The sequence below is a fragment of the Citrus clementina genome, unplaced genomic scaffold (assembly GCF_000493195.1).
Source record: "Citrus clementina cultivar Clemenules unplaced genomic scaffold, Citrus_clementina_v1.0 scaffold_9, whole genome shotgun sequence".
Classification (NCBI taxonomy): domain Eukaryota; kingdom Viridiplantae; phylum Streptophyta; class Magnoliopsida; order Sapindales; family Rutaceae; genus Citrus; species Citrus x clementina.
In genome coordinates this window covers 24,972,191-24,998,551 of record NW_006261964.1, presented here as the reverse complement: position 1 = coordinate 24,998,551, position 26,361 = coordinate 24,972,191, and the positions used below count along the sequence as shown (strand labels likewise).

At 33.4% G+C, this 26,361-nt stretch overlaps 2 protein-coding genes across 3 annotated transcripts; both read left to right on the top strand.

Moving 5' to 3' along the window:
* The first annotated feature begins 2,836 nt into the window (after nt 1-2,836).
* Nucleotides 2,837-4,648, top strand: LOC18031702 (zinc finger AN1 and C2H2 domain-containing stress-associated protein 11). Its single transcript, XM_006421352.2, has 2 exons — nt 2,837-3,163; nt 3,644-4,648. Exons 1-2 carry the CDS (start codon nt 3,065-3,067, stop codon nt 4,412-4,414), a joined length of 870 nt encoding a protein of 289 aa, XP_006421415.1. The 5' UTR covers nt 2,837-3,064; the 3' UTR covers nt 4,415-4,648.
* A 1,908-nt stretch (nt 4,649-6,556) lies between these two features.
* On the top strand, nt 6,557-18,654 carry LOC18031326. 2 transcript variants are annotated; one of them, XM_024184372.1, is made up of 19 exons: nt 6,557-6,804; nt 7,206-7,508; nt 7,995-8,069; nt 8,517-8,632; nt 8,766-8,880; nt 9,008-9,136; nt 11,283-11,330; nt 11,575-11,765; nt 11,852-12,341; nt 12,550-12,699; nt 12,796-13,224; nt 13,814-13,963; nt 14,956-15,031; nt 16,121-16,248; nt 16,416-16,631; nt 16,742-16,879; nt 16,952-17,077; nt 17,349-17,534; nt 17,782-18,654. In XM_024184372.1, exons 2-19 carry the CDS (start codon nt 7,362-7,364, stop codon nt 17,944-17,946), a joined length of 3,075 nt encoding a protein of 1,024 aa, XP_024040140.1. In that variant the 5' UTR covers nt 6,557-6,804; nt 7,206-7,361; the 3' UTR covers nt 17,947-18,654. The 2 variants fall into 2 exon arrangements, with proteins under 2 accessions (XP_024040140.1, XP_024040135.1); XM_024184367.1 differs by having other exon boundaries at nt 17,349-17,579.
* Nucleotides 18,655-26,361: the final 7,707 nt, after the last annotated feature.

Below are 26,361 nucleotides of genomic sequence, written 5' to 3'. Positions count from 1 at the left end.
TGATACTTGCTCCCAAATCACAAAGTGCATTACCACTGTATTTAGTTCCTATGGAACAAAGAATTGTAAAACTTCCTGGATCCTTCAACTTCTGAAGTATTTTGCTCTGGAGCATATGGCTGCATTCTTGTGTTAGAGTAACTATTTCGAATTCTCCAAGCCTTCTTTTTCCTGCAAATATATCTTTTAAAAACTTCACATAATTTGGCATTTGTTCCAATGCTTCCACAAAAGGAATGTTGATATGCAGTTATTTCAATACTTTCGAGAATTTACTTAATTGATTGTCTTACTTTTGCTTCTGAAATCTTCAGGGGGGTGGTGGATGTCTAAACTGTTGTGCTACAGCAGGATGTATAGACTACTTTTCTTTTGCCATGTTCTACACCAAAGTAGCTGGTGTTGGATTATAATTTTCCGCAGATGTTGTAGCAGAAATGTGTTGATTTACATTCTGAAAAGTGAAAGATTGTGACTCCACTTCTATTTTGAGTTTCTTCTTGGCCTTCGTATGACTTTATTCTTCTCTTTGGTACTCCAACTAGAGTATTAACATCTTTTATCGATCTTAAGTTAATTACCTTACAATGTTTTTTTTCCCTCTCTTCTTGAATCTTCTGTGTTGCTAGGCAAACTGCCTTGAGGTCTGTTACCTAATTCTGTAGCAAGTTGTCTAATTTGATTTTCTAAATTTCTCAATGAAATAGCCTGACTTTAGACAACTGCTACATTCTTCACAATATACTTCTTAATCAAAGTTTCAAGAGAACCGAATTGATCATTACTGGTGTTTCTTTGCCCTTGATTTTCCTGGTGAAAATCAAGTGGTTGAGTAGGTCTGTTATGTCCACTAGATGCTGCAGCATGCTAATTCTGATTGCTCTATAAAAAGTTTGGGTGCTGTCTCCATCCAAGATTATAGGTGTTTGAATATGAATTGCTCTGATTTTGTCTATTGAAGTGGCCCACATAATTGACTGAAAGCTGGATTCTTAGGACAATTATCATATAGATGCCCCTCTCTACAATAAAAACAAGAGACTTCAGTAACTTCAGCAACTTGATAATTTTGATTTTATGGTCCTAAAATTAGTCTTAGAACTCTCTGGTTTTCCTATTTATTTCTACTAATCATTATCTTTGAATAATAAGAAAAAGTTTTATAGTTTTGTCTCTCTATTTCTTTTCTCTTATTTGCTACAATCAGAAATATATAAACTAAGTATTTAAAACAATATACTAATTAAATTTAATTAAATTTCAAAAATGGACAACAAGTTAAGTACTGAAATATGTCGCCATCGTTGGCGATCCAGCAACATCGAATGACATAATTACAAGACATGAAATATTACCAACAGGCTCTATTTTTTTACTCCATTTGGGATTTTTACAATGGTGAGTTTAGTTCTGCTATATCTTTTTATTATGAAAATTAAGGGTTGGCAAAAAAGTCTAGGCCGTCCCAATCCATAGGTCCAAACGCCGACTCGTATGGGTTGGGTCTAGATATAGGCTCAAAAAAATGTAAAGTTCGCATAAATTGGGCTTGGATAAGGGACTAGCAAAAAATTTGAGAATTTTAATTTATAAATAAAAAATAAATTAAATTAAAATAAAAGAGAAAAAACTCAAAATACTAAATTTAAATTTTTTTAATTAATATTTGTGATTTATTATGTTGTGTTCCTAATATTTTGTGTATTGGACTATTATTCTATTATGTATTGGATAATTATCTTAATTTAAATATTTACTTTATAAAAAAATTATTTTATAATTAATGAAAAAATCCAGTCCAAGCCCATAAACGGCTAATCGTATGAAAATTCTCCCCAACATTTTTTTTTTCAATTTGATAATCCTCAAGATTAATTTTCCCACCATGGAACCAATATGTAAACTTGTAATGTGTTAGGGTCTAAGGAAAAAATGTTAGAAGTTGTACAAAGTGAAGCGATAGATTCAAAGGGTAAACTCGTTTAATTGAATAATATATTTTATTTTTCATAAATATAATATGAAATTATAGAGGCATGGCCTCACGTATATTATTAGGATGTATGAAACGAAAAAAAGTATATTATAAAGTAAAAATTTTATCAAAGTTATAAATTTTAATAAATGTTAACAGGAGTAGAGGCTATGGCCCGACGCAATTTCTAAAAAATTTGTGAACTATTTATAAGGATTTATTCCTTGATTATATTGTGAGCTGTATATATTAGTTGTATTGTGTCTTACAAATAATAATAATAATAAATATTAGGGTTAATTCCGCCCTACCCTAGAAGGCTCCACATCTTCCACCGAGCTCCAAATATTTCAACAATTTCCACTACGCACCTAAATCCATTAGTTTGACCATTTATTCTAACAGTCAAAGGGTAAATTCAAAGTTCATGCCCTAAATATTATTTGATGATAAATTAAGTTTATTTTATAAGTTAATTGATGGGATTATTGTGTTATTACCTTCAGTTAAGATTTTTAAATGTAAATATCAATTATTAGATTAACATTTTATGTCATTTAGTTCTTTTCCAGTTTAAGATAAGGGACATTTCTAACATTTAACTAATTTTTAGATAATTTTGTTAAAAATAACTGTCAAATTAACAGAAATAGAGTACCGTGAAATTTAGATGGGCAATAAAAAATATCAAAATGTTTCAAGGACAGAGTGTAAATAACCCTAAATATTAACGTGACTCAAATTTTACCGTGAGCTTCCGAGGATAGATATTTAATATTGTTGCTCTTGCTCACCATTCGCTAATGTAATTTGTTATGAAAAGAGGAAAGAGGAAAAAAAAAAATAGTTTGTAGCAGTTGACTTAGCAACAATGGGTAAAACTTAAATATTAGTAATGGCTTATAAATACTAACAAGTCTTCGGGGAAGACTCGGTTGCACATTGACGACACCTTGCCGTCACTTCCCCGGCATTTGGGATTTCCAAATCTTCAATAACGCAAGAACCCAATTGCCAGGGATTTTAAAAATTGTTCATTAAAAATAGAAAATATTGCAAAAAAGAAAAAAGAATAATCCTGAAAATTGAATGGGGACTCCGCAATTCCCAGATCTGGGAAAACATTGCAGCCTTCCGGATTGCAAGCAAATCGATTTCTTGCCTTTCACTTGTGATTGCTGCCACAAGGTATCATTTCGTAAAATTGAATTATGTTTGATTCTCATTCGATAAATTGTTGTTGTCTTTGATCAATCAAATGCTTGATGGGCAATTGGGTACTCCTTAATTTTTTGGTACTATTATGTGGGTACAATTCAATTATGGTGTTCTTATGTGATTGCTGAAGAATAGGCTGAAAGGAAATTTGGCTTGTGATTAAAATTTTTTAAAAAATTAATGTGTAATTTTGTGTGTTCTGTTTGGTCAATCTTTGTGTTGACTAACGATGAACTCTGCCCGTTTTAGGAATTTTTAGTTGGTGTTGAAATTAAGCTGGATTGTTAAAATGAAAACACAAGAATTTGATTTTTTTTTTTTTTTTTGGAGTTTACTATTGCTTATTGTCACTGCATTTTTGTGTTCTTCTGATAGAATAATAATATGTTGAGTGCTCTTGTTGGTAGGTTTCTTTGGTTTGTGTTAATAGTAATGCTGAAACTTGGATAGGTATTTTGTTTGGACCATCGAAGCTACAATCAACACCAATGCCCAAAGGCTGAAAGACATGATGTAACCGTTGTTATTTGTCCGCTTTGTGCTAAAGGTGTTCGTCTGAGACCAGACGAGAATCCACACATCACTTGGGAGAATCACGTTAACGTTGATTGTGACCCATCAAACTATGATAAAGTTACTAAGAAGAGAAAATGCCCCGTTCGTGGTTGTAAAGAGATTCTAGTATTCTCCAACACGATCAAGTGTCGGGATTGCACTGTCGACCATTGTCTGAAGCACCGGTTTGCACCTGACCACAGTTGTCCTGGCCCCAAGAAACTTGACACGGGTTTTGCTTTTATGAGTCTTTTAAATAGGAGTAGAAAAGAGGAGCCAAAACCTAAACAATCTCCAGCCACATCTTCAACCAAGTGGACCTCAAGCTTTCTTAATGCAGCTTCAAGCTTCCGAGCCTCAGCTGAAGCAGGCATGTCAAAATTGAGTAATGAGATTAGTCAAAAATTGCAGATAGCAAAGGATGGGGCGGGGCAGAGCAGCAGCAGTGGCACTGGCGGAACAGAGTTGTGTCCTCAGTGTGGGGCAAGGTTTTCCTCTGTTACAACTCTAATAGAACATGTTGAGAAAATTCATGATAGGAGTGGCAACCAAGCTCGTCCAAAGGTGACAGTAGATGTATGTCCCAAGTGTAGTCAAGGATTTTGTGATCCAGTGGCCCTTGTGGAGCACGTGGAGAGGGACCATGGTGGTACTTCAAGAGCTTAGAGAGGTTTGGTGGTCAAAATAGCTGTTTATACGTTGAAGAAGTTATTGTAATTCTAGGGCACATTGCTTCCATTGACTTAATGCCTGCAAAAATGAAAAAAAGATTTAGCAGTGTTTTGATTGAACATACAATGGAGGATTTTTTTTTTTTTTCTTGGATTGGTCTTGCTGCCAGCCAAATTAATATACCTTTTATTTTTCAATTTTTGTGAATTTTGTGGCTTCTATTAATTTTATTCTCAATTGTGGATACAGATAGGCATTTTTCTAGAATTTCATGGGTTCCTTCTTTTGTTATTTACCATAACAGCAGCTTTACGAGAACTGTATGTATTGGCTCTGATATCTTGACCTGCACTGGTACTCTTTTACTTTCCAATTTTGCTTCTTGTTATCTTTGGGCAGTATGTATTAACAGATCCTTTGATTCGTTGTTGAATCATGTTTTTATTTCCTTTGGAGCATCGCGCTGTAAGCAAAAAATGGCAATGGGAAACCTGTTGTTGTCTAGATCTCAGTTTCTGATAATGACCCTTGGAATCTGGTTACTCCAGCATTTTGGATGTGTTTGACAGCTGATTTACAAATGTCAGGGCTCTACTTGATTTTCACCTGATATATAATGGTCCGTGGCCTGCTTGATTTTTCATTTCACCTTATAAGAATAATTTACCATTTCGAATCTACCTTTTCTTTAGTTGGTGAAAAGTACATGTATTAATACGATTAATGATATGGATTATAACATGTTATGGATTATAACATGTTTTGGGGCATCAAAAATATTGATATTTGTTGCATTCTGAGCCATAGATAATATGAAAGAGCCTGCATGATTCTTTTTGATGATCGCGAAAAGTCAATGATAATGTATTCTTTCTTTTGTTATAGATGAATGCTTGTGTTTTGCCGTAAACTATTTGCTCTATCAGACGAATTTAGAGGAAAGCAATAGTTATAGATAGGACCTGTTATTTATTAAGCTAATTACATGTTTTTTATTTACCTTCGCATGAATAATAGTACTCCACTCTTGCAGAAAATATTGCACGTACTAATGTTTCCAAAATAGAAAGCTAGGAAGTCTGGGGAGCCAAACCATTTACTGAATGGGTGGAAGTATTTTTTTCTTTTAAAGTTCTTATTAACTTTTGAATTTTCTGCAACATGGATGACAACTAATTAGGTAGATGGAAGCACTTGAGCTCTTCCATTTCAAAAGGGGACATGAACAGCTGGATAATTTGTCTACTCATATTTGCATGATCAATGATTCTTCTGCTAATTATTTCTTGAGTTTGCTTTAAGATATAGGATGCAACCAAATCATCTCCTTCAATAATTTTCCTCCTCTTTTTGACCATCTTTAATCACATTCTTCTGATTGTTACTTGTGAAGAGTAATTTATTGCCAAGTAATTGTTGTGTTAGCGTTCTTTTTTTTTTTTTTTTTTTTTTGGGCCTCAGAGCTTTTTAAAAGAATAAATTATTGAAATACTTGTATTGATTTGTATAGTTTTTTTTTATTCCCCTTACAAAATTGAAAATCGCAACTGTTAATACTATATTATAACTAAATGCTAATTTTTAAATTTAAATCACAATTGTTGAAGGGATCCTGTTTTGGGATAATCCACCAATGGAGATTGAGAACAAGCAATCACTATTGAGGTTAAATTCTCTTCGTGTGTATTGTGGGATTAAAATTTTTCCTTTCTTTGGAAGTTGATATCTTCGGATTAAGTTTCAAATATAAAACATCTAAGTAAGTCCCAACATTATGAGTAATTTTAAATGTACCCTATAGAGTAATATTTTAAAAAAATAAAATATTTTAAATAGATTCAAAAAATTGGAAATTTGAGTTCAGCTCATGAGAGTTTATTTGAGAAAATTTAGTCAAAAATGGCGGGTAATCAATATAAAAAACCAAATTGGCAGAAATATTATTAGTTATTACACACATAAAATAACCAAAAAAAAAAAAAGAAAAGAAAAACCAGCAAAGCAAATAATGGCATGCACTATCCAATTAATTTTTCTAAAAATATTATTTGATTACTTGGGGCCCACATGCATTGGTTTACCGTTAAGCTTGAACGTGTGGAATTATTCAATATACTCTCAAATGCGTTACTGGCAGGCCTTGCCGGTCATAATACAATCTTTTAAGCATTAAAAGGCTACATTTTTTTGACAGGCAAAAGCTTTTAAAACGACAGAACATTTTGAATTTTTTTTTGTTTAGTTTTAATTATTTTTAGCATAATTTTTAGTGTGTGAGAGAGAAAATATTGGTATAATTTAGCGGTGTGGGGGAGATGCTGGAAATTCGGTTCATTTTTTTGCATGGCTTAGAGAGATTTTCAGCCTCTAGCCAGCTGCTAAAGGTAATCCTCTGATTCTGAGGGCATTTTTTTTTTCATTTTCATTTTTTTTGGTTCAATTTTGATCCTGTTTATCATTAATTATCTTAGGTTATAGATTTGTTTATGTCGCTAGTAATTAGATTTTGCTGTTGTAAGAACCCTTGTACTTACTTTTATCATAAGTTGTGATCGTCTATTCAATTCTTTAAATAATTATCAAAACTTGATTTAGTTTTGTGGTTTTAATAGACCCTTTTATCGAATTTTGAATCCACATTGTATAAGTTTGAACCCGGTTGTTTATGGTTGTGCGAATTTGATAGGGTATTGTGGTTTTAGAAGACTTGTTGGATTGGCAATTCTGCATTTTTTTAGTTTGGCTTTGATTTGGAGGTAAAGTGACTATAAATTGTTGCTTACAGGCTGGTTATTGAACTTGAGAGGTATCCATTTGTTTATTTTTCGCTTTTCTTTCCCTTCTCGGTGCTGAGGTCGAGGTTTTCTAGTAGAAGGGAAAGAAAGTAAAATTTTAAGGAAATTCGAAGGTTTTAGTATTCCTGCACTTTCTGGAAACAAAAATGAGCCTAATTTCAGGCGTGATTTCGAGGAAAGTTTTGCCAGCATGTGGTAGACTTTGTTTCTTTTGCCCTGCAATGAGAGCAAGGTCTAGGCAGCCCGTCAAGAGGTACAAGAAGCTGATTTCCGATATATTTCCGCGTAATCAGGTTGGTTATTATTTTTATTTTTATTTTTTTTGGATTTTTTTATTTTGCACTTAAACTTGTCTTTATACTCTTTTTTTTTTTTTGGGGGGGGGGGGATCTCACTGATGAAATGTTAAAGGTTAGTGCAAATTATGTTATGCTTGCTGTTTGTGAATCTCAATTGAATGCCTTAAACGAATTGGATACGCTAATTGGCCAACCTATGCTTTTTCATGTTGGGTTGAAATAGATGGCAAATTTTGGTTTCATTTTTAATGAACTAATCAAAGAATTTGCACTAATAATAGTTAGCAGCTTTTTTTCTTTTTCTCCTTTCTCTGTCCTCTTCTTAAAAGTTTTAGTTTATGCATAGCTGATAACGAAGTTTTAGTTGGTGCATAACTGATAATGGAGTATAATTAAATTCTTTCAGATATATCAAACCTAACGTCAGGGTTTTTATAGTAAATGAATGTAATTTGAATGCTGCTCTCTATGTTTTGGTAGGATGAAGGACCGAACGATCGGAAGATAGGAAAATTATGTGAATATGCCAACAAAAATCCTTTGCGCATTCCAAAGGTATGTATTGTTTTATGTGAGCCTCAAACTAATTTTATTTTATTTCCATTCTATGTTCCTAGTATCTGGCGATTATACAAGTGAGGAGGATTAAAGTGGTTGGATAAAAATTATTCAGTAATTCATTTTGACATTCAGCTGGACCACTTATATGGTCAAATACTCTCATATTAATTCTCTTTATTTTCTCTGTGTTGTTTATTGATTTTTAATCTTTTTGCTCCACCAACATTCTAGAAATGTATTCATGGTTATCATAAAACTCAGGTTTAGAAGTGATGTAAGAAAAAGGCTTTTTTTGAATTATTTCAAATGTTCCCGGCGTGCTTAACTCCACTGGTTTTAATTCTTACCTTTCATGCAATAATTATGTTGTTTGGTGACCAAAATACCACTATATGGTTGAAATTGTTTCCCCATTACTGAAAGTTGGATATTTGATATCAGATCACAACCTCTCTCGAGCAAAGGTGCTACAAGGAATTGAGAAATGAGAACTTTCAATTTGCGAAAATTGTTATGTGCATTTATAGGAAATTGTTGATCTCGTGTAAGGAGCAAATGTAAGTTTAGCCTTCTCTTTGTTCTCGACGCTTTCCATTTTATGCTGTAAAAACTTTGCACTTCAATGTTTCATTTAATCTTTCTTGGAATTTCCTTTTCACGACAGCTGTTTTGCCTCTGATAATCCTGCAGGCCTTTGTTTGCCAGTAGCTTACTGACCATTATACACACTCTACTGGATCAAACACGCCAAGATGAAATCCAAATTATAGGATGTATGACTCTTTTTGACTTTGTAAATAATCAGGTCAGTGAATTTGTTACTTTTGATGGGATAGAATATGGCGTTCTACATGATATCATGAGTTGGTTTATGTTCGGAGTTATCTGCTCATGGGTAACCTAATCACGTTTAATTGTACTGAATTTTGCAGAAAGATGGGACTTACATGTTTAACTTAGAATGCTTTATCCCAAAACTCTGTCAGTTAGCTCAAGAAGTTGGGGAAAATGAAAGAGCAAGAAGTATACGTTCTGCTGGGCTGCAGGCCCTTTCTTCAATGGTAAACTGTTCATGTTGCTGCTGCTGTTATTCAAATTCACAGAATCTTTCTCCTTTATTTGGGTTGCTCAGGAAACTTGGAAAAGGGTAATAGGTTTTGGAGAGTTCTTCTCTGCCATATATGTTTGACATTATGAGAAAAGTAGAGCTAACCGATTCAGTTATGGATTAGTTTCATTAGAGTGAAAATATCAAAATTCAGATTCTTTTCTCTTAGTCTTCTTTAAAAACTGAAAAGTGAGTAGTTCTAAGCTGTTTCAGGAAAGCATTATTTTTGAAGTGTTTGTAGGATACTTCCTTCAATCAATCATGAAGACCATTAGTTCTTAAACTTTCTCCCATTAATTTTTAATCTTCTAATATGATTGATTGTGAGAATGGTTATATATTTGAACTACTGTTGTTTTAGTTATATTCTTTATGGCTTTAATCCATGGTCAGTACCTTTAAAAAGTGTATAAGATTGTGTCAATGCATTATATTTCATAGAGCCTACATGGACTTACAAATGAAAAAGAAAAATTAAATTAAAAAAGTGACCTTAACTCGAAAAATGCACACTAAATATGACATAAAGGTTGTTATTTTTGGGATATGGAATGGGAATGTTTGCATGGTAGGCATTCTCATCCTTAGATGTGGGATGATGGGAAGACGGGAAAGCATAAATTGCTCGTATGGGTTAGTATGAATATTATTTTAATTTTTATTTTGATTATTAGCGATCAAAATGGTAGATTGTTATCAATTCCCGCTTTCTATTTTCTTTCTACTCGTATTCTAATTGGCTCCTTCAATCTAAAACCACATTAGCTAACAAGATTTTAACTCTTTTATTTTTGCTACATCTCATTACAATAGGAGAAAGCATGAGAAGATGGAAAGAATTTTTTTTTTTTGCTCCCTTCGTAGATGCCAAAAGCTTAAGTGAAAAGCTTCATTTTAAGAGAGTCAATGAAGTAGAGAATAAATAAATTCCATTATTGAACTTATGCACCTGGCAGATATAGAGCCTGTGACTGTGAGCTAGTAAGGAGTGTAACATTTTTCTAGTTAGTGTACAAACAAAAAGAAACTTGTTGCGGAGAAATAGGAATACATATATCCTGCCTCTTCAAAGTCAAAGTGAAATAATCTATTCCAACTTAGTTTCAAAATTGAAGTAGTCAAAATCATAAGTTTACGGGAACTCAATGTTATGGTACAACTCTACTCCGGCCTTGACTAGTCTTGACAATTCAGGAAGAGATGGGAGTCAGGAAAAGATGGGAGTAACGGTTATCAAAATAAGTATCCTCTTCGGTAAGAAAGTTTAATGATAGTAAGGCATGTTGTTTTGCATTTGTAGTAGGCTTAGAGAGTGCATGGCTGTAGGATGTTGATCTGAAGAGAGGATTATCATGAATTACGTGGAGCAGATGCATATAGTGTCTAAAGACACTCACATAATATGCATGATCTTTTCATGCTGTCATGTGATAGAGTTCGTTGGCATTGAGGGAGCTTTAAGGACCGAAAAATATTATGTGTGTAGCCCATTTCACTTTCAGTTAACTGTAAAAGCTTAAGATGCTAGAAATTGTGTAAATATTTAGTTCAATAGCCTTCACTTATTGAACACTAGATGAGGATCATGACACCACATGCTACTACTTCTACCTTGGCAGTCATCAAGATTGTGCCTCAAAATAGCTTCGGCTGTTAGTTATTTGACTGCCAGTAGAAAGCATTTTTAAATGTGCACCCTAGGGTAGAAGGTGAGCATTCTCCTCATCTAAGAATACCTCTCTGACAGTGAGGGGACTGTTTAGGCTGTGCTGACAAGATCAACCGCTTCTGCATTGCTTCTAGCATGATTCTTGGACCTAGCATGGGTCAGTCTCTGTATCCTTTTTGTTAAACCTAGAAAACATATTAGATTGTGAAGTTTTTAGTTTTGAAATTTTGGTTTGTCATAAACTCAATTTAATGTACTCATGTTTCATTTCCATTTTTTTTTAAATTTTTTTTACTGGAGTTATACTTTATAACTTCATTTTTACACTTATGTGCTCTCTTTTCCTATATATGATTATCTTCTCCAATGCAGGTTTTTGCACATATGTGAATAGTCTAATTCAAACCATATTATCTATTTTGATGTGTAGGTTCGGTTTATGGGTGAACATTCTCACATCTCAGTTGAGTTTGATAATGTAAGCAGTTTCTGTCTTGTCTGATTAGTGGTGCAAGTTTTTCTCCTTGTCTTGGCTTGTATATGAGTGCCTGCACACATGCACACACTTGCATGTTGTAATGGGAAATCATTTAAAACTTGTAACAGCTCATTTATTCTATCCTAATCTGTCTGTCGTACATGTATCATTTAATGGTGACAAGAGTAATTGGATAATATTATCTTTTTTGGAGTCTAAAAATTTTTTTGATGTTATCGGACAGGTTGTTTCAGTGGTCCTGGAAAATTATGGAGGTCCTAGAAGAAATTCAGAGAACTCTGGCCAGAATCAGAGCCGGTGGGTAGAAGAAGTTCGCAAAAAAGAGGGTCACGTCTCTCCTTTGCCAGATGTCTCGATAAGGGTTCCTTCTTGGAGACTAATGGTCAATGAAAAAGGCGAAATAAACGTGCCAATGTAATTTCTTGGTTTTGAATTCTCTGAGTTTATATGTTACTGTCTTCAAATCTTTCTCAAAAGATTTGTTTCTTTTAATTCCACAGCCAAGATGCCGAGGACCCTTGCTTTTGGTCAAGGGTTTGCTTGCATAACATGGCCAAGCTCGCAAAGGAGGCCACAACCATTCGTCGAGTTTTAGAGTCATTGTTCCGTTACTTTGATAATGCAAACCTATGGTCTCTTGATACTGGTCTGGCATTCTTAGTACTGAAGGATATGCAGGTTCTAATGGATAATACTGGGCAAAATACACACTTTTTGCTGTCCATATTGATTAAGCATCTTGATCATAAAAACGTCCTTAAAAAACCGAACATGCAGCTCGAAATTGTTGATGTTACCACCTCCCTTATTGAACATACAAAGGTAGAGCCCTCTGTGGCAATAATAGGTGCGGTGACAGATGTAATGAGGCATTTGCGGAAGAGCATCCACTGTTCGCTTGATGATGCAAATCTGGGATCTGATGTAATAAAGTTTAACAGAAACTATAGAGAATCAGTGGATAAGTGCCTTGTACAGTTATCATATAAGGTGCAACTTGTCCTCTTTATTTGTTATTTTACTCTGAAATATCATTATTATTAAAACTGGATATAAGCTTACCTGTTATGATGTTTCTCTTTTATTTTATTTTGGGTTGGCTTCCTTTTAAAGAGATTAATTTTGGTTTGTATAACCATCAATTTTCATCTTTTTTGTATTATGAAATAAAAATGCCTGAGTTACCATTGCTGAATAGGTTGGAGATGCGGGCCCAATTCTTGATGTTATGGCTGGGATGTTGGAGAACATCTCAACTATTACGGTGATAGCCAGAACTACTATCGTCACTGTTTATCGGGCAGCACAAGTTGTAGCCTCTTTGCCGAATTCATCATATCAGAACAAGGCAAGAAGGACAATTTCATTATTTTTTATTCTCTTATATGTGCAGCTATTGTTTTATAAGTTTTTCAGAGCATCTAATAATTCTTCTTTCTTTCAGGCATTCCCAGAGGCTTTATTTTATCAATTACTTCCAGCTATGGTTCACCCGGACCATGAAACACGAGTTGGAGCTCACCAGATATTTTCTGTTGTTCTTGTGCCATCTTCAGTTTACCCAAATCCATCCACAAATAGTGCTGAGTCAAGGAAGGCAGGGGATCTTCCAAGGGCACTTTCGAGAACTGTTTCCGTCTTTTCTTCTTCAGCTGCACTTTTTGACAAGCTAAGAAGGGACAAAACTATGTCAAGAGATAATACTCACCAAGACAACAGAGATAACATTGCTAGCGAGGGACAACCAAGAAATAGTGGTAATGGGGGGCTTAATAGATTAAAGTCATCTTATAGTAGAGCATATAGTAGGAAAGCTTCCCCGGCATCTGCAATGACTGATGGAAATTCTATGAGTGATTTCAAAACAGAGCCAGTAAGTCTTCACATTTTTATGCCTCGAACTTCATAGCAAATAAGTTTGATGTTATGGTCTTTCATGCCAATCTTGTTAGATGGATTTGGACCAACTTGAAATCCAGTTAGGTCAGGGCTGGGCTCCAATCAGCCATTGGTTTTTATCTTGCTTTAATCTTCTTTTTGCAGTGGACACCAGAAATTATTTCTTCGTTTTGTTGTGGTTCTCGCTCTTAGTGACTCAAATTTTACATCTTTCTTTTAAGGTCAACAAGTTTCTTGTCTTGTGCCACAAAGGAGCCAATGGCAGTAATAAAATGATTTATGTTTATGCCGCCAAGTTTAAATCAGATTTCTATATTCTTGTACAAGTGAACTTAGATTGCAGTTGAGAGCTCATATTTATATGGATTTGGGCCTCCCTTTATACATGTATGCTATGTTGTTAGCAGCTCTCGCGAAGGCAGCTGCTAGTTGCTGCTGGTACTCTGTGCCTGAAGTCCTCTGGAAAATGAATGTTATGATTGTAAACTGTGTACCTAATACCTGATTTCTGATTAGTCATTCATCAACCTGTGTGTGACAGTTTCTATTTTATCATTCATCAGGCAGCCAATTCCCTAAGGCTGAGTAGCCGTCAGATTACTCTCTTGCTATCATCAATCTGGGCACAATCCATCTCTCCTGCAAATATGCCTGAAAACTACGAAGCAATCGCTCATACATACAGCCTTGTGTTGCTATTCTCTAGAGCCAAGGTAATCACTGGAATGAGACTAGATGGTTGTATCCTTTCACGAGCAACCTTTCTTGTACACTGTTGCTCTCGCATTTGTGATCCACATTTGCAAGATCCATGCATTGTGTTTCATAGTTGCTTTTTTGTGTCCCTATTATAGAGCCCATTCTTTCACAAATGGGGAGTGGTAGTGCAGCTCAGATTGTATATTTCTACAGCAGCCAACTTAGTTAATGCCATGATTAAAAAATAACTTCTAAATTACAAGATAGTGACTTTTCAGTCTTTATTAAATTTCACAGGAAGTTTTATCATAGATAAGGTTCATAAGGGTGTTTAATAATATGGTTAGTGTTGTCCTTTCAGGAGGTTAGTTTCTTTTAAGTGAGGTCAATTAGTTTCGTTAGACCTTTGACTGCAACCCTAGGAACATTACAAAACTTGTGGAATAGATTCTTTCAAAACGGTGTATAACTTTAGAGGAAGAAATTTATGTTTGACATTGCTCTGATTTGATTTGAATTGTTGGGGTGCAGACATCGTCTGATCAATTTAGTTTTTTATTTGCTGGGATTTTATCCTTGGATGCATTGGCTTTCAATTGTTTCAATTGCTAGAAAAATGTATTTTATCTGCCATAGTAGCTCACAGCCACATCATTATATTTTTATGTTAATGATAGCGTGTTCATTGTAGATGAACGGCATTTTAAAATTAGAGAAGTTAGAGTAATTTTACAATAAGGGAATCCCTTACTTTAATAATGTAAGGAACAAGTTAGAGACAAGGAAAATTAGATTTTAATACACTCCAGGATGTTAATATACTGTATTGGGATGTTTGTTTTCTTCTTTTATTTTTTTAGCTTGTCTAAAGTAAGGGATTTCCTTATTATAAAATTACTCATAGTAGTTATTCATGAAATTTGATTGTGAATGTATCACATTTTTCCTAGGACTTTTACTCTTTGGCTAATTTTCCAGTTCTATAATAATTTATTTTGTCTTGCAGAATTCCAGTAATGAAGTTCTTATTCGAAGTTTTCAGCTATCATTTTCGCTGCGCAACATATCTCTAAATGAAGGAAGTAAGCTCTAAAGTTTTTCTTATCATTTGTCCTGTGTCTATACTAAGAAATCAATGAGAATCCAAGGTGCCTTAATTTACCTAAAGAAGTTGCTGTGGATGTATTATGGAATATATGATAAATTTTCTGAAGGGAAGAACAGATTTTTATGTAAAATGAGCTCATTTATCGACTTAATTCTTGCATGCTATCTCCATGATCAAGGATACCTGCATGCATTACTCAATTTTATTCACAACAGAACTCCAGCTGATAAGTATGGTTAACTGTGCTTCAGAAATATTGATAATAGGCATGCACATGGTACATACCCTTCTGGCTAAGGTATCAGGCTCTGCACTTCACAACTCAAACCTCCACTAACTTTGCCTTTGCCTCTTCGGTGATGCATGGGAGGATTTCTTCTAGGGGCCATTTAAGATAACCATTTATGATCTATGAATCAAATTGTGAAAGATAAAATAACACCCTATCTTGTACATAAAATTCTTTCAGTTGATATTATATTCAGATTCTCTAATAAGAGAAAATAATTCAATTACAATCTAGTCAAAATTGAATTTGTTCACTTCTCCAAAAAAAACAAATGGGTTAAACTCGTTCCCATTAGGATAGGAAAATGAATTTCTATTTCTTGTCTGTGTCAAAGAAATTTGAAGAACACTTTGAAGTCTTCTGGAATTCTTCTGATAGTCTTCTACTTTATATGATCGACATGAAGGATTTTGAAGCTTGATAATATCTTCTGCGTGATTGCATAAAGACTTGTAGTCTTATTGAAATGATAACACTGTTAGGTTATTGACACTTAAAATAAATTAGAAATTCTTTCTGAAATCTTCTTGATAACTATTTCTCCAATTGTTTGAAATCAATGCTTAACCAAAAGACAAGCGGTGTAAAAAGCTATAGTTCTTCAAGAAAGTAATCTTGACAATTAGCTGTGCTTGATTCGTGTTTCCCAATTGATTTTGACAATTAGATTTATTCAATGTTTCCCAATTTCCTTAGTGAAAATGATCAAGAAACTCCATGTTTTATTGAGATGTCAACGCTTCAGCTCAAGTCCAATTCTCTCTATTTTTGCAGGTCCACTCCCACCGTCACGTCGCAGGTCCCTCTTCACCTTGGCAACATCTATGATTCTTTTTTCAGCAAAAGCATTTAATATTCATTCACTTGTTCAGCCTTCCAAGTTGTTACTTACAGAGAAAAAGGTATGTGATCAAATGTTGAAGAAATTCTAATTCGCTTATATTTACCTATTAATAATGTAATGTACTGAATAGCATTAGAAGTGTTTATATTCATGTAAGTATTTCTTCCATCTTTTTATGCATGTGGTTGAATGCAAGCAATTAACATTTCCCTGTGCTTGAATCAGGTTGATCCATTTCTACACTTGTTTGAAGACAAGAAGTTACGGGCCATTCATACTGGGTCTGACCTGCCTAAAATTATTTTTGGGTCAAAAGAAGATGATGATTTGGCTTTGAAGTTCCTTTCCGAAATAGAGAACACTGACGACCAAACTAGAGAGAGCTTAACTTCTGAGATTTTGAAGAGCTTGGAAAATTTGCCAACAATACAGCTGTCCAGTGTACAGTTTTTATGTGAAATTGACAATTATTTCTCATTGCTTAACATTTGAGTATGATTATTGTACATGGTAAATATTTTCCTCTAATAGTTGTTGACCTGTTGGTGCAGTCTGAATTGTCTAGCATGAAGGAGCAACTTCTTAGTGAATTTTTGCCCGATGATCTATGTCCACTGGGAGCCCAATTCATGGATAATCCAAACAAAATATATCTAGTTGATTCAAAGAACAGCAAATCTCAAAAGGAGGTAATTACTTGCATATCTTCCAAACTTCATATTAGTGCTTTTGACATACATAACCTGATTGAATTTGTGCAGATTGCTACTCTTTTTACAATTGATGATGATGCTTTTAATGATTCATATGAAAGTCAAGACAAAAGTAATCCTGAGTTGGCCAAGGAAATCCCCTGTCTCTTGAGTGTCAATCAACTCCTAGAATCGGTATGTTTGCATGTCGTATTCTGTTGTTGCTTTTAATTTGTTCTTTTCCTTTTTCCTATGATAAGTGTGAGATGCCCTTCTTGATTTATTTTAAGGAAAATCACTCTTTGATAATGGTTTATCATTACAATATTATGGATACCAGGGGGAGGACACCTACTTCGGGGGTGGTGAATAATGAATGCACACTTATAAAATTTATTAAAACTCAATAACCATAATTATTTCAAAAGCAGAATATAATTTTTGGCAGCATGTTTTATGTGCATAGGTGTTAGAGACAACACATCAAGTTGGAAGAATTTCTGTCTCTACAGCTGACATGCCTTACAAGGAAATGGCTGGTCACTGTGAAGCACTTCTGATAGGAAAGCAGAAAAAGATGTCTCATTTGATGAGTGCTCAATTGAGACAGGAAAGCTTGATTAACTTCTCAATAACAAATCATGAAAATGAGGTAAACGAGGTCTTGCCTTCCCAAGTTGATGCAGGTTCCCTTATGGTACTTCCATGTTCTTCAAAACCTTTCTCTTGTGCACATTCATGCTTGATACGATCTTTGACACATATTTATTTGTTCAGTTGAAATATCCCTATTGAGTTATAATGCAGTTTAATATATTTAAAAGTTGTTAGCTGTTGGACCTCGAGGACCTATATAAACCCCTTTAGCTTTTAACTTTGTGAACCAAACAATATCGCAGGTTGATAATCCCTTAACTGATGAGAGGATCACTCCGAATTCAAACAAACCACCAGTCGGTACTGTTACAACACAATGCGCGTCTGAATATCAGCATCATCCTCAATACTTCAGATTGCCAGCATCGAGTCCATATGATAACTTCCTAAAAGCTGCTGGCTGTTGATCCTAGAGCTCTACAAAGAAATAGACCTTATTGATACTCAAAATGATGCGTCATGTTAACAGGTCAGAGGTTTCTAAGCTGCAAGATCCACCTCATTTTTTTTTTCTTTTTAATCTTTCTATCTAGCCAGCTGCAAGAATCGACTTTTCCTGTGTATTGGAATCTTTAGTATCCTCAGGAAAAGTTAGTATTGTAATTAGATTGGTTAAGTTCATTACTTTCCTGCAAAATCAAGTCCTCCAATCATTTTCCATATGCTGCATGACTTGAAAAGGGCAGTCATTCCCGATTGTTTCCTGTCAAATTTTTCGGTCTCCACCTCAGTCCTCAAAGATGATGTATACAAAGGGTCTATTTCTATTTGTTATTATTTCCATCATTGTAGTGGATGCGTTTATGAAAGCTTCAGCCTTCAGGCTTGATCGTATAAGTATTAAATGGGATATACACAATACCCATTTAGTGAGATTTTTTAGTAGGAATTTTCTTTATATGTAGCCAGCCAGGACCAGGATCATAACCAATTGTTACTTAAGGGTTGTGTTTTCTCGTACACCCAGAGATCATAGCAAATTATGGGGCCTTTTTTTTCATTTCTTTTTTTCTTTTATCTTTTCTGGGGCATTTCGGATTTTCCCTCGTCAATTTTGTTGTATAATTGAAGACTATCAAGTTCATCCTGTATATATTCTTTCAAGTATTTTGTGACTACAAGCTAAATCCATTTGAATCAAATTTTTTTGTACAACTTTAGAAATATGTAATTAAGGAATGCTGAAAGCAAATATTTGTCTATGAGATTTTAGCATTTTTGCCAGCATATATGGTAGAAAATAGTTATATTAGAGCAACAAGCTCGTGTTTTATTTGTAAATTAATGTCACATAATTTAATTGATTAGATATAAGGATGGTAAATTGATGGGTTGGGCTGGAATTTTCCGAGCTCATATTGGGAAAACATGCCAAGGCCCTCTAAAAGTCTATTAAGTTTGGTGGGCTGAGACTAAGCTATAATAAATTTTTTAAATAATTTCTTAAATTGTTGCAATCAACAATGAATTAAAAAAATAGTTATCTCAAAATAAATTAATAAATAAAGAAAATAAAAACTTATAAATCTAATTTTTTTAGTGCTAAATTCTAATTTAAGCATCTTCTTAATTAATTAATTCTACCTAAAGTCTTAGGTAGCCTTAATTAAAACATACTATAAATAATAATAATAATAATAATAATAATAAGGCTACCTAAGGCCTAAAAGTCTTTCATTAGTTTACATTTAAATAACTAAGCTTGATAGGAGAATAAAAAATTGTTAGAAATTGATTTATAAATTTAAAGAGAGATTTGTCAAACTTAATTAGGATATAGCTAACATTTTGATTGAGATGGGCACATTTAAAATTGAACATGATTAGGGCATGCGATTGCATGTGTGACAAGCTCTCCATAGGGAAATGTGTTGTGGGCCCCACAGCTTCAAAATAAGAACTTGCCATGCGCACAATCGTGATACTAATGGAGCGAGACTATGCGCACTTGATCAATACCCCATCTAAAATTTAGTATAGTTTTAAAAATTCAGATAGGGTGCTGATCATAATTATTTATTACAATTTGTCCTCGTTGAAAACTTCCCAACTGTATTTCATGTGTTTAAAACACTGTATAATAGTTTCATTATTAGTATAATTAAGAAGATCTTTTCCGGTGTATACAACTAATTTATCAATTAATTCACTCTTAAAATTTGTTAATAATAGTAAAAATATTCATATAATGTAACACAAATAGCAAACATAAATACATGATTAAATTAGGAATTTTGGAACTGTATAAAAGATCAATTGGAGAAATTAAACATTAGAATTAGCTGGGGTTACAACTTAGGAATTAATGTTAAAAGACTAAAAAATTACGCAAAATTACCTTTGACTTAGGGAAGTAAGATGAAATTCATACACTAACTCCATGATAAACAGGTAAACAACTGTGCTTCTGGTTTAAAGCATCAGAAAAAGACGAAAAAGACAAAAGGAATAAAATAAATCTTTTTTTAATTTTATCTTAATAATCTTTTATCTTTTGTCTTTATTTAAGTTTATAATGTTTTAATAATTAATCAAATTATTTAGAATTGGACATTTAAACTAGGGCCAACATGAAATCTTTTAAAATTATCTAGAGTACTTTATTAATTGTATGATTCAATTGGGGCACGTTCTTAAATAATAAATCAATATTCTTTTTCAATAATCATTAAAAAAAATCAAAAGATGGCCCTAGTCCTATGCTAAATACATTCTCGAGGCTCATTAGTTTAAATATCACTTAGTCCACATGATTTATTTTTATTTTTATTTTATTTTCATACAACCAATAAATAATGCCTAGCAAAATCCATACACTGACTCTATGATAAACAGATAAACAATTGTGCATCTGATTTAAAGCATTAAAAAAAGATGAAAAATACAAAAGGAATAAAGTAAATATTTTTTAATTTTATCTTAATAATCTTTTGTCTTTTTTCTTGATTTAAGTTTATATTGTTTTAATAGCTAATCAAATTATTTAGAATTAGACATTTAAACTAGGGCCAATATGAAATCTTTTAAAATTATCTGTAGTACTTTATTAATTTTGTGATTTAGTTGGGGTGCTTTCTTAAATAACCAACTTTTTTTTCAATAATCATAAAAAAAAATTCAAAAGATGGCCCTGGTCCTATGCTGAATACATTAGTTTAAATATCTTTTAGTCCACGTGATTTATTTTTATTATTTTTTATTTTTATATAACTAATAAATTTATATCAGTGCTCCATTATAACTCCTACCAAAATCAATCTAAGTTTGGAAAATCGATGGCTTAATATTTCAAAAGTAAATAAAAAAGAATAAATTTTATTGAATTTACCAATATTTAGTTTTAATTGAATATATTTGAACATGCAGGTAAGTATTGACCTGGAAATTTTAATAAACTTCAACTATTGGGTTGCATCTACGACTCTACGTTTAGGCAATAGTACAGAGGAAGCCAGTGATATTGTTTAATATTTAACATTCTTAAAGCCCAAGAATACACGTGGCAGCATTCTTGCTCCAAGTGGAAAGTAGTTTTTATCATATACGCAGACGCTGTTCAGAAAATTCTCCATTTTGGTAACGCAATAACAATAAAAAGGGTGCAATTTGGATTCAACAAGACACATTGTGGACGATCAAACTCAGCTGAATCCTAGGGATATTCAATCCATTTCTCCTTTTCTCCCGGTAAGTTAGGGTTTTTACCATCCTTTCAATCTTACGTTTCATTATTTTAATCTTTTCTACGTTCTGTTTGGTTTCCGGGAATGTTGTATGAATAGAAGAAAAAAAAAAAAGAATCTTGTGTATAGTAAAAATAAATATATATATAAAGCTTCACTCTAGTGGATTGATTTTCAGAAACCTTTGAAATTAAAATGGAAAGATTAAATTTTGAAAAGAAATTTTCATTTTTTGTACTTTTTTCTTCCACAGCGTTAAATTATGCATTTATGATGCACGAGTGTACTTGATTAGCATGTGAGAAGATTGGAATGTACTGTATGTATGTATTTATGTACGAACGTATTTGATAAATTCTGTTTGGTGTTATATCCAATGCAATTTTTATTTCCTGCGAGTGATGATTGAATTGTAAGCGAAGCCGCTTCCTTTTTTCATTGATCCCTTGAGAGGTTTTTGAAATAACGCCTTTTTCCCATGTAGTGTTGGGTTGTTTGGAGTGAAGGATTTGTTGGTGACTTGGTGTTAGGTTATAGTTTTATGTCGTAGGTTGGCACAAATGTTGGGCTCATGAGGCTTTCAGTGTCGTGCTAGTTACCTCACGTCAGGCTAGATAGCATCATCACTAGTAGCCTCTGCTGAAATAGTTCCTGTAAAATCATAGTATCACAGGTCAGGCTTGTGGACCACAGGGGAATTTGGTTAGGTAGGTATGAATACATTGGAACAAATTGGATGCGTCTCAAATTTCCCCTTTTTGAGTGCTTTTATCTTATTGGATATTTTATTACCGTTTTTCCTTTTAGCTTTGTATTATGTTTCCTGACTTTTATACCCAATATTTGAGCAAACACACTCCTTGCATTTAGAATCTTGCTATTATTCGGTATTCCATTTGTTCAATTAATGCAAGTTCTACCTGTATTCAGGTATCTCTTTAGGCTCCGTCAGCTCTGCTATTTTGTCTTTCAAAATAAATATTATTCTTGTTCATGAGGTAATCTAGTCTCAAACAATTCCCCATCCTGCTCTTGATCTTCTAATGTATTACTTTATGCTATTGCTAGAGAGTTAAACTTGTAAACTCCCGAAGCTAGAAGGTGAGTGGCCATTGCTGGGTCTCAAAAAGTCCTGTGGTGAGGAAATTAATTCCCAATAGCTGGGTAAACGTGAGTCTGATGTGTTCTGACTTTTGTGATATGGCTTCAGAGCTCTTTCTCCCTGATGATATTTGGAACTTTTCTTAGTTGTTGCAGTTTGAGCATGGCAGCTAAGATAATAGCTGGAGTAGCAGGATCATTTGGATTTGCATATGCATGTGACCTACTTATTGCTGAAAAGAAGCTATTTGGAGGCAAGTTGGGATCTTCTGGCTTTATAAGTTTCAAAACTTTGCTATTGCAGTGGTTGATGCTATACTTTTCTTTGTTCTTCTTTTTTTATAATTTCTTAAATGATACTTCAGGCAGAACCCCAAAAACTGTCAGTAAGGATTGGTGGGAAGAAAAAGAGAAGAAATTTCAGGCATGGCCTCGAACTGCGGGGTCTCCTGTGGCAATAAATACCATCAGTCGCCAGAATTTCATTGTGAGGTCCCGCGAATGAACCAAAGCTTCATAAAGTATTATTTCGATTCTGTTAATTTGGTTCACTTTGTTTTACATTCTTTATGTCAAATAATGCTTTGTCTAGTTCTAATACTTAAATGAAATGAGCATGCCTTTGATGCCATCTCGTTTACAAACTTCCTTTTCTAGATAGTGGATGGTTGATGATGTTAACTTCGTTCGCTCTAAATAAATATCTTTGGATTTTATTTCCCCTATATTCAGGTTATTTTGGTCTATGGATGTTTTTGGGATATTTTATTTTCAAAATTTGTTTCCCATTTCCATGAGAGAGTTATTTCATATGTTATGTTAGTTATTTTTTAGGCAAGGCAGCAAGAATCTATTACTAATAGCTGGCAACCTCATAATTTCGCATAATTTTTTTTTCTTTTGATTTTTCTTTTTATCTGATTGATCAAGAGCGTCCTACTAAATGCTTTGATAAAAAGCTCATGGAAAATAATCAGATTTTGAAACTAAATCTCAATTAATTAGTTAATTAAGACGCGTTTACTTAATTAGTTATCATTTTAAAGATTTTTAGTTCATATTTGGTTAAAAAAAAATAATAAGTTTTGTGGAGTGGAGAAAAAAGTGGAGAGGAAATATGATTACATTAGTGGGTTGAAGCATATTTTCTTGTAATTTGTTGGGCTGTTTGTTAATGTAATGGCTTTCTTTCTACAAATAAAATTTTCTAAATTACCCTTCAAAAATTTAATATTAACAAAATTTTCTTTTATAATTTCTACTCGCCTAAATGACTTCGAACGCTTATAATCATTTTCATTAACAATCCGAATAACATCATAATTTTTTTTGAAAAGGAAAAAAGTCTTAATTTATTCCAAAAAAAGTCTTAATTTATTCCTATGTTACAAATTTACGTCTGATCATGCATGTATCATGAAAAAGTATAAATAAAATGGTAATTATCTACTATTCATCTGTTTTTTGCACTTTTTCAAAAATACATAATTTTTAATTTTTTTTACTGAGCTCAACTTAAAGTTATATTTTTTTGCACTTATCTCCTGTCGTCTTCAAACCATTAAGAAAACTAACGGAATATTGTCAAAATTACGTAGGTGAAATTACCATTATACGCTTATAACCTCAGCAAAATCTTAACGGTTTGAAGACGGCAATGGACAGGTGCAAAAAAATATAATTTCAAGTGGAACTCAGCAAAAAAAAATTAAGAATTATATATTTTTTTAAAAGTGCGAAAAAACTGGTGGATGGTAGATGATTGTCCTAAATAAAATGAATTATAATCACAACACCTCTCATTTTTGTATTTTTCATTTAATCATATATAAGGGTATAATCGGTTTTAAAATTAACAACTCATCATGCATATATCATGAAAAGATTGTATTTAATTTTATCCAAATTTAATAAAATTAAATTTGAAATGTTGGAGGAAATTGTCTGACTTCGAATGTTGGTGGCTTCGCATGTTGGAGGAAATTTTTAATTATAAGTATCTATACATCTATCTACACTTTCACAAAATTGACAGCTGGGAGAAATTTTCTTTTTCGGGAAATATAGTTATATAAAGCCTCCTTAATAGCTAGCACTATCTCATGTTCCTTATTAGGTAGCGCCCAGACCAGGCATTTTTATTTTCATTTTCTAAATATGCTCATTCTTAATTTAAAAGGACTTATTTATAGCTAAAATCTTAAGATCCAAAAAATTAAAATTCTTTTAAACAAATGGAAAAAAAATTAAGTTCTTATTTAAAATTATCTGGACTTATAGTGTAGTACTGTAGTGTGCTAATAATTGTATAGACCAGCAGTGGACATTAAATAGTCTAGCCCATTTATGTTAATGCTAGGTTACTAGTTAGAAGTTTATAGACAATGTCTTTACGCACTTATGCTATTTGTAAACAACATTTTAGATACCAACTTGTAAATTTGAAGAGAATGAATTTAGCAACAGTATCTGTTGTAAGTAACAAAATCATATCTTAATGATTTATACCAAAATAGTAAGTACGCTATTCTGACGAATTCTATAATATCAGAGGTAATACAATTAATTAATACATATATGGTATATGTAGTTCAATTTATATAACCAATAATTACATGCAATTTCTTAAAAGTAAATATACATGCCATAACGTCATTTGTTTATTGTATGGTTAATGTAATACGTTAAAGGCTGGAATTTCTCTGCTAATAATTAATGACAAGCTGATGATAATTTTTTTTACCTGAAAAGGAGATTAAAAAAAAATTGAAAAAAATTGAAAGTGCTTAATTAGCTGGCCAACCCCTAGGGACGATCCTTAACATCATCGAAATTTGAAGGAGGAAACTCTATCACCGGAAGATCAACAAGACAGTTATTCCAGACTTCCTCAAAAAGAGATGATGTGTACTCATAGTCATGGAAGAACTGTTGATCGAGCATGACGTTGCTGCAATTAATCGTTTCCATTGGAGGCGCCGCAGAGCTAGTAGCGCCAAAATTAATGTTAGCCACATTGTTATTACTTTGCAATGGAGGAGCAGAGCTAGTGGCACCAAGATTAATGTTAGCCACGTTGTTATTGCTTTGCAATGGAGGAACAGAGCTACTAGCCGCATGATTGATGTTAGCCAAATTGTTGCTCCCTTGATGTAATGGAGGAGTTGCAGAACTTGTAGAACCATGAACATAAGGCACGTTGCTGTAGTTGCAGGTGGTTTGCATTAACAATGGAGGAACAGAGCTACTAGCCGCATGATTGATGTTAGCCAAATTGTTGTTCCCTTGATGTAATGGAGGAGTTGCAGAACTTGTAGAACCATGAACATAAGGCACGTTGCTGTAGTTGCAGGTGGTTTGCATTAACAATGGAGGAACAGAGCTACTAGCCGCATGATTGATGTTAGCCAAATTGTTGTTCCCTTGATGTAATGGAGGAGTTGCAGAACTTGTAGAACCATGAACATAAGGCACGTTGCTGTAGTTGTAGGTGGTTTGCATTAACAATGGAGGAGACTGGGAAATGCTTGAAGAAATACTAGGGTTAGTGCTAGTGGCATCAGTGTTGATGCTTGTGGCTTCTCTGTTGTCTTTATCTGATTTCTTGTCCTTCAAATAGACCTTGCATAGCACCCAATCATCCAACTGCATCCACATACATTGATCATTAATAGAATTGATAACTTAATAAACACCCAAGATTATCTACTTACGTACCTTCATGTCATGAGGAGCAGCCGTGCTTGAACGAGCAGGGCTCTTATGGTCAATTCTATATTCATGCATTATCCAATTAGTCTTTTTCGATTTTTTAGGGTATCCTTGATAATAGACTAATGACTTTCTATATCCAATCGGATTTTCCTTCCGTCCGATAATATTATCAACTCCGGTAGCTTTCCAATATCCACGTCCGGCGGCTCGGTTGGGACGAGTTCCGTTCGGGTACTTTCGATCCCTTGGAGTGAAGAAGTACAATGTTTTCTCCTCTTGTTCTATGCGCATTTTTTCTCTGTATATAGCTGTTCATACACAAAT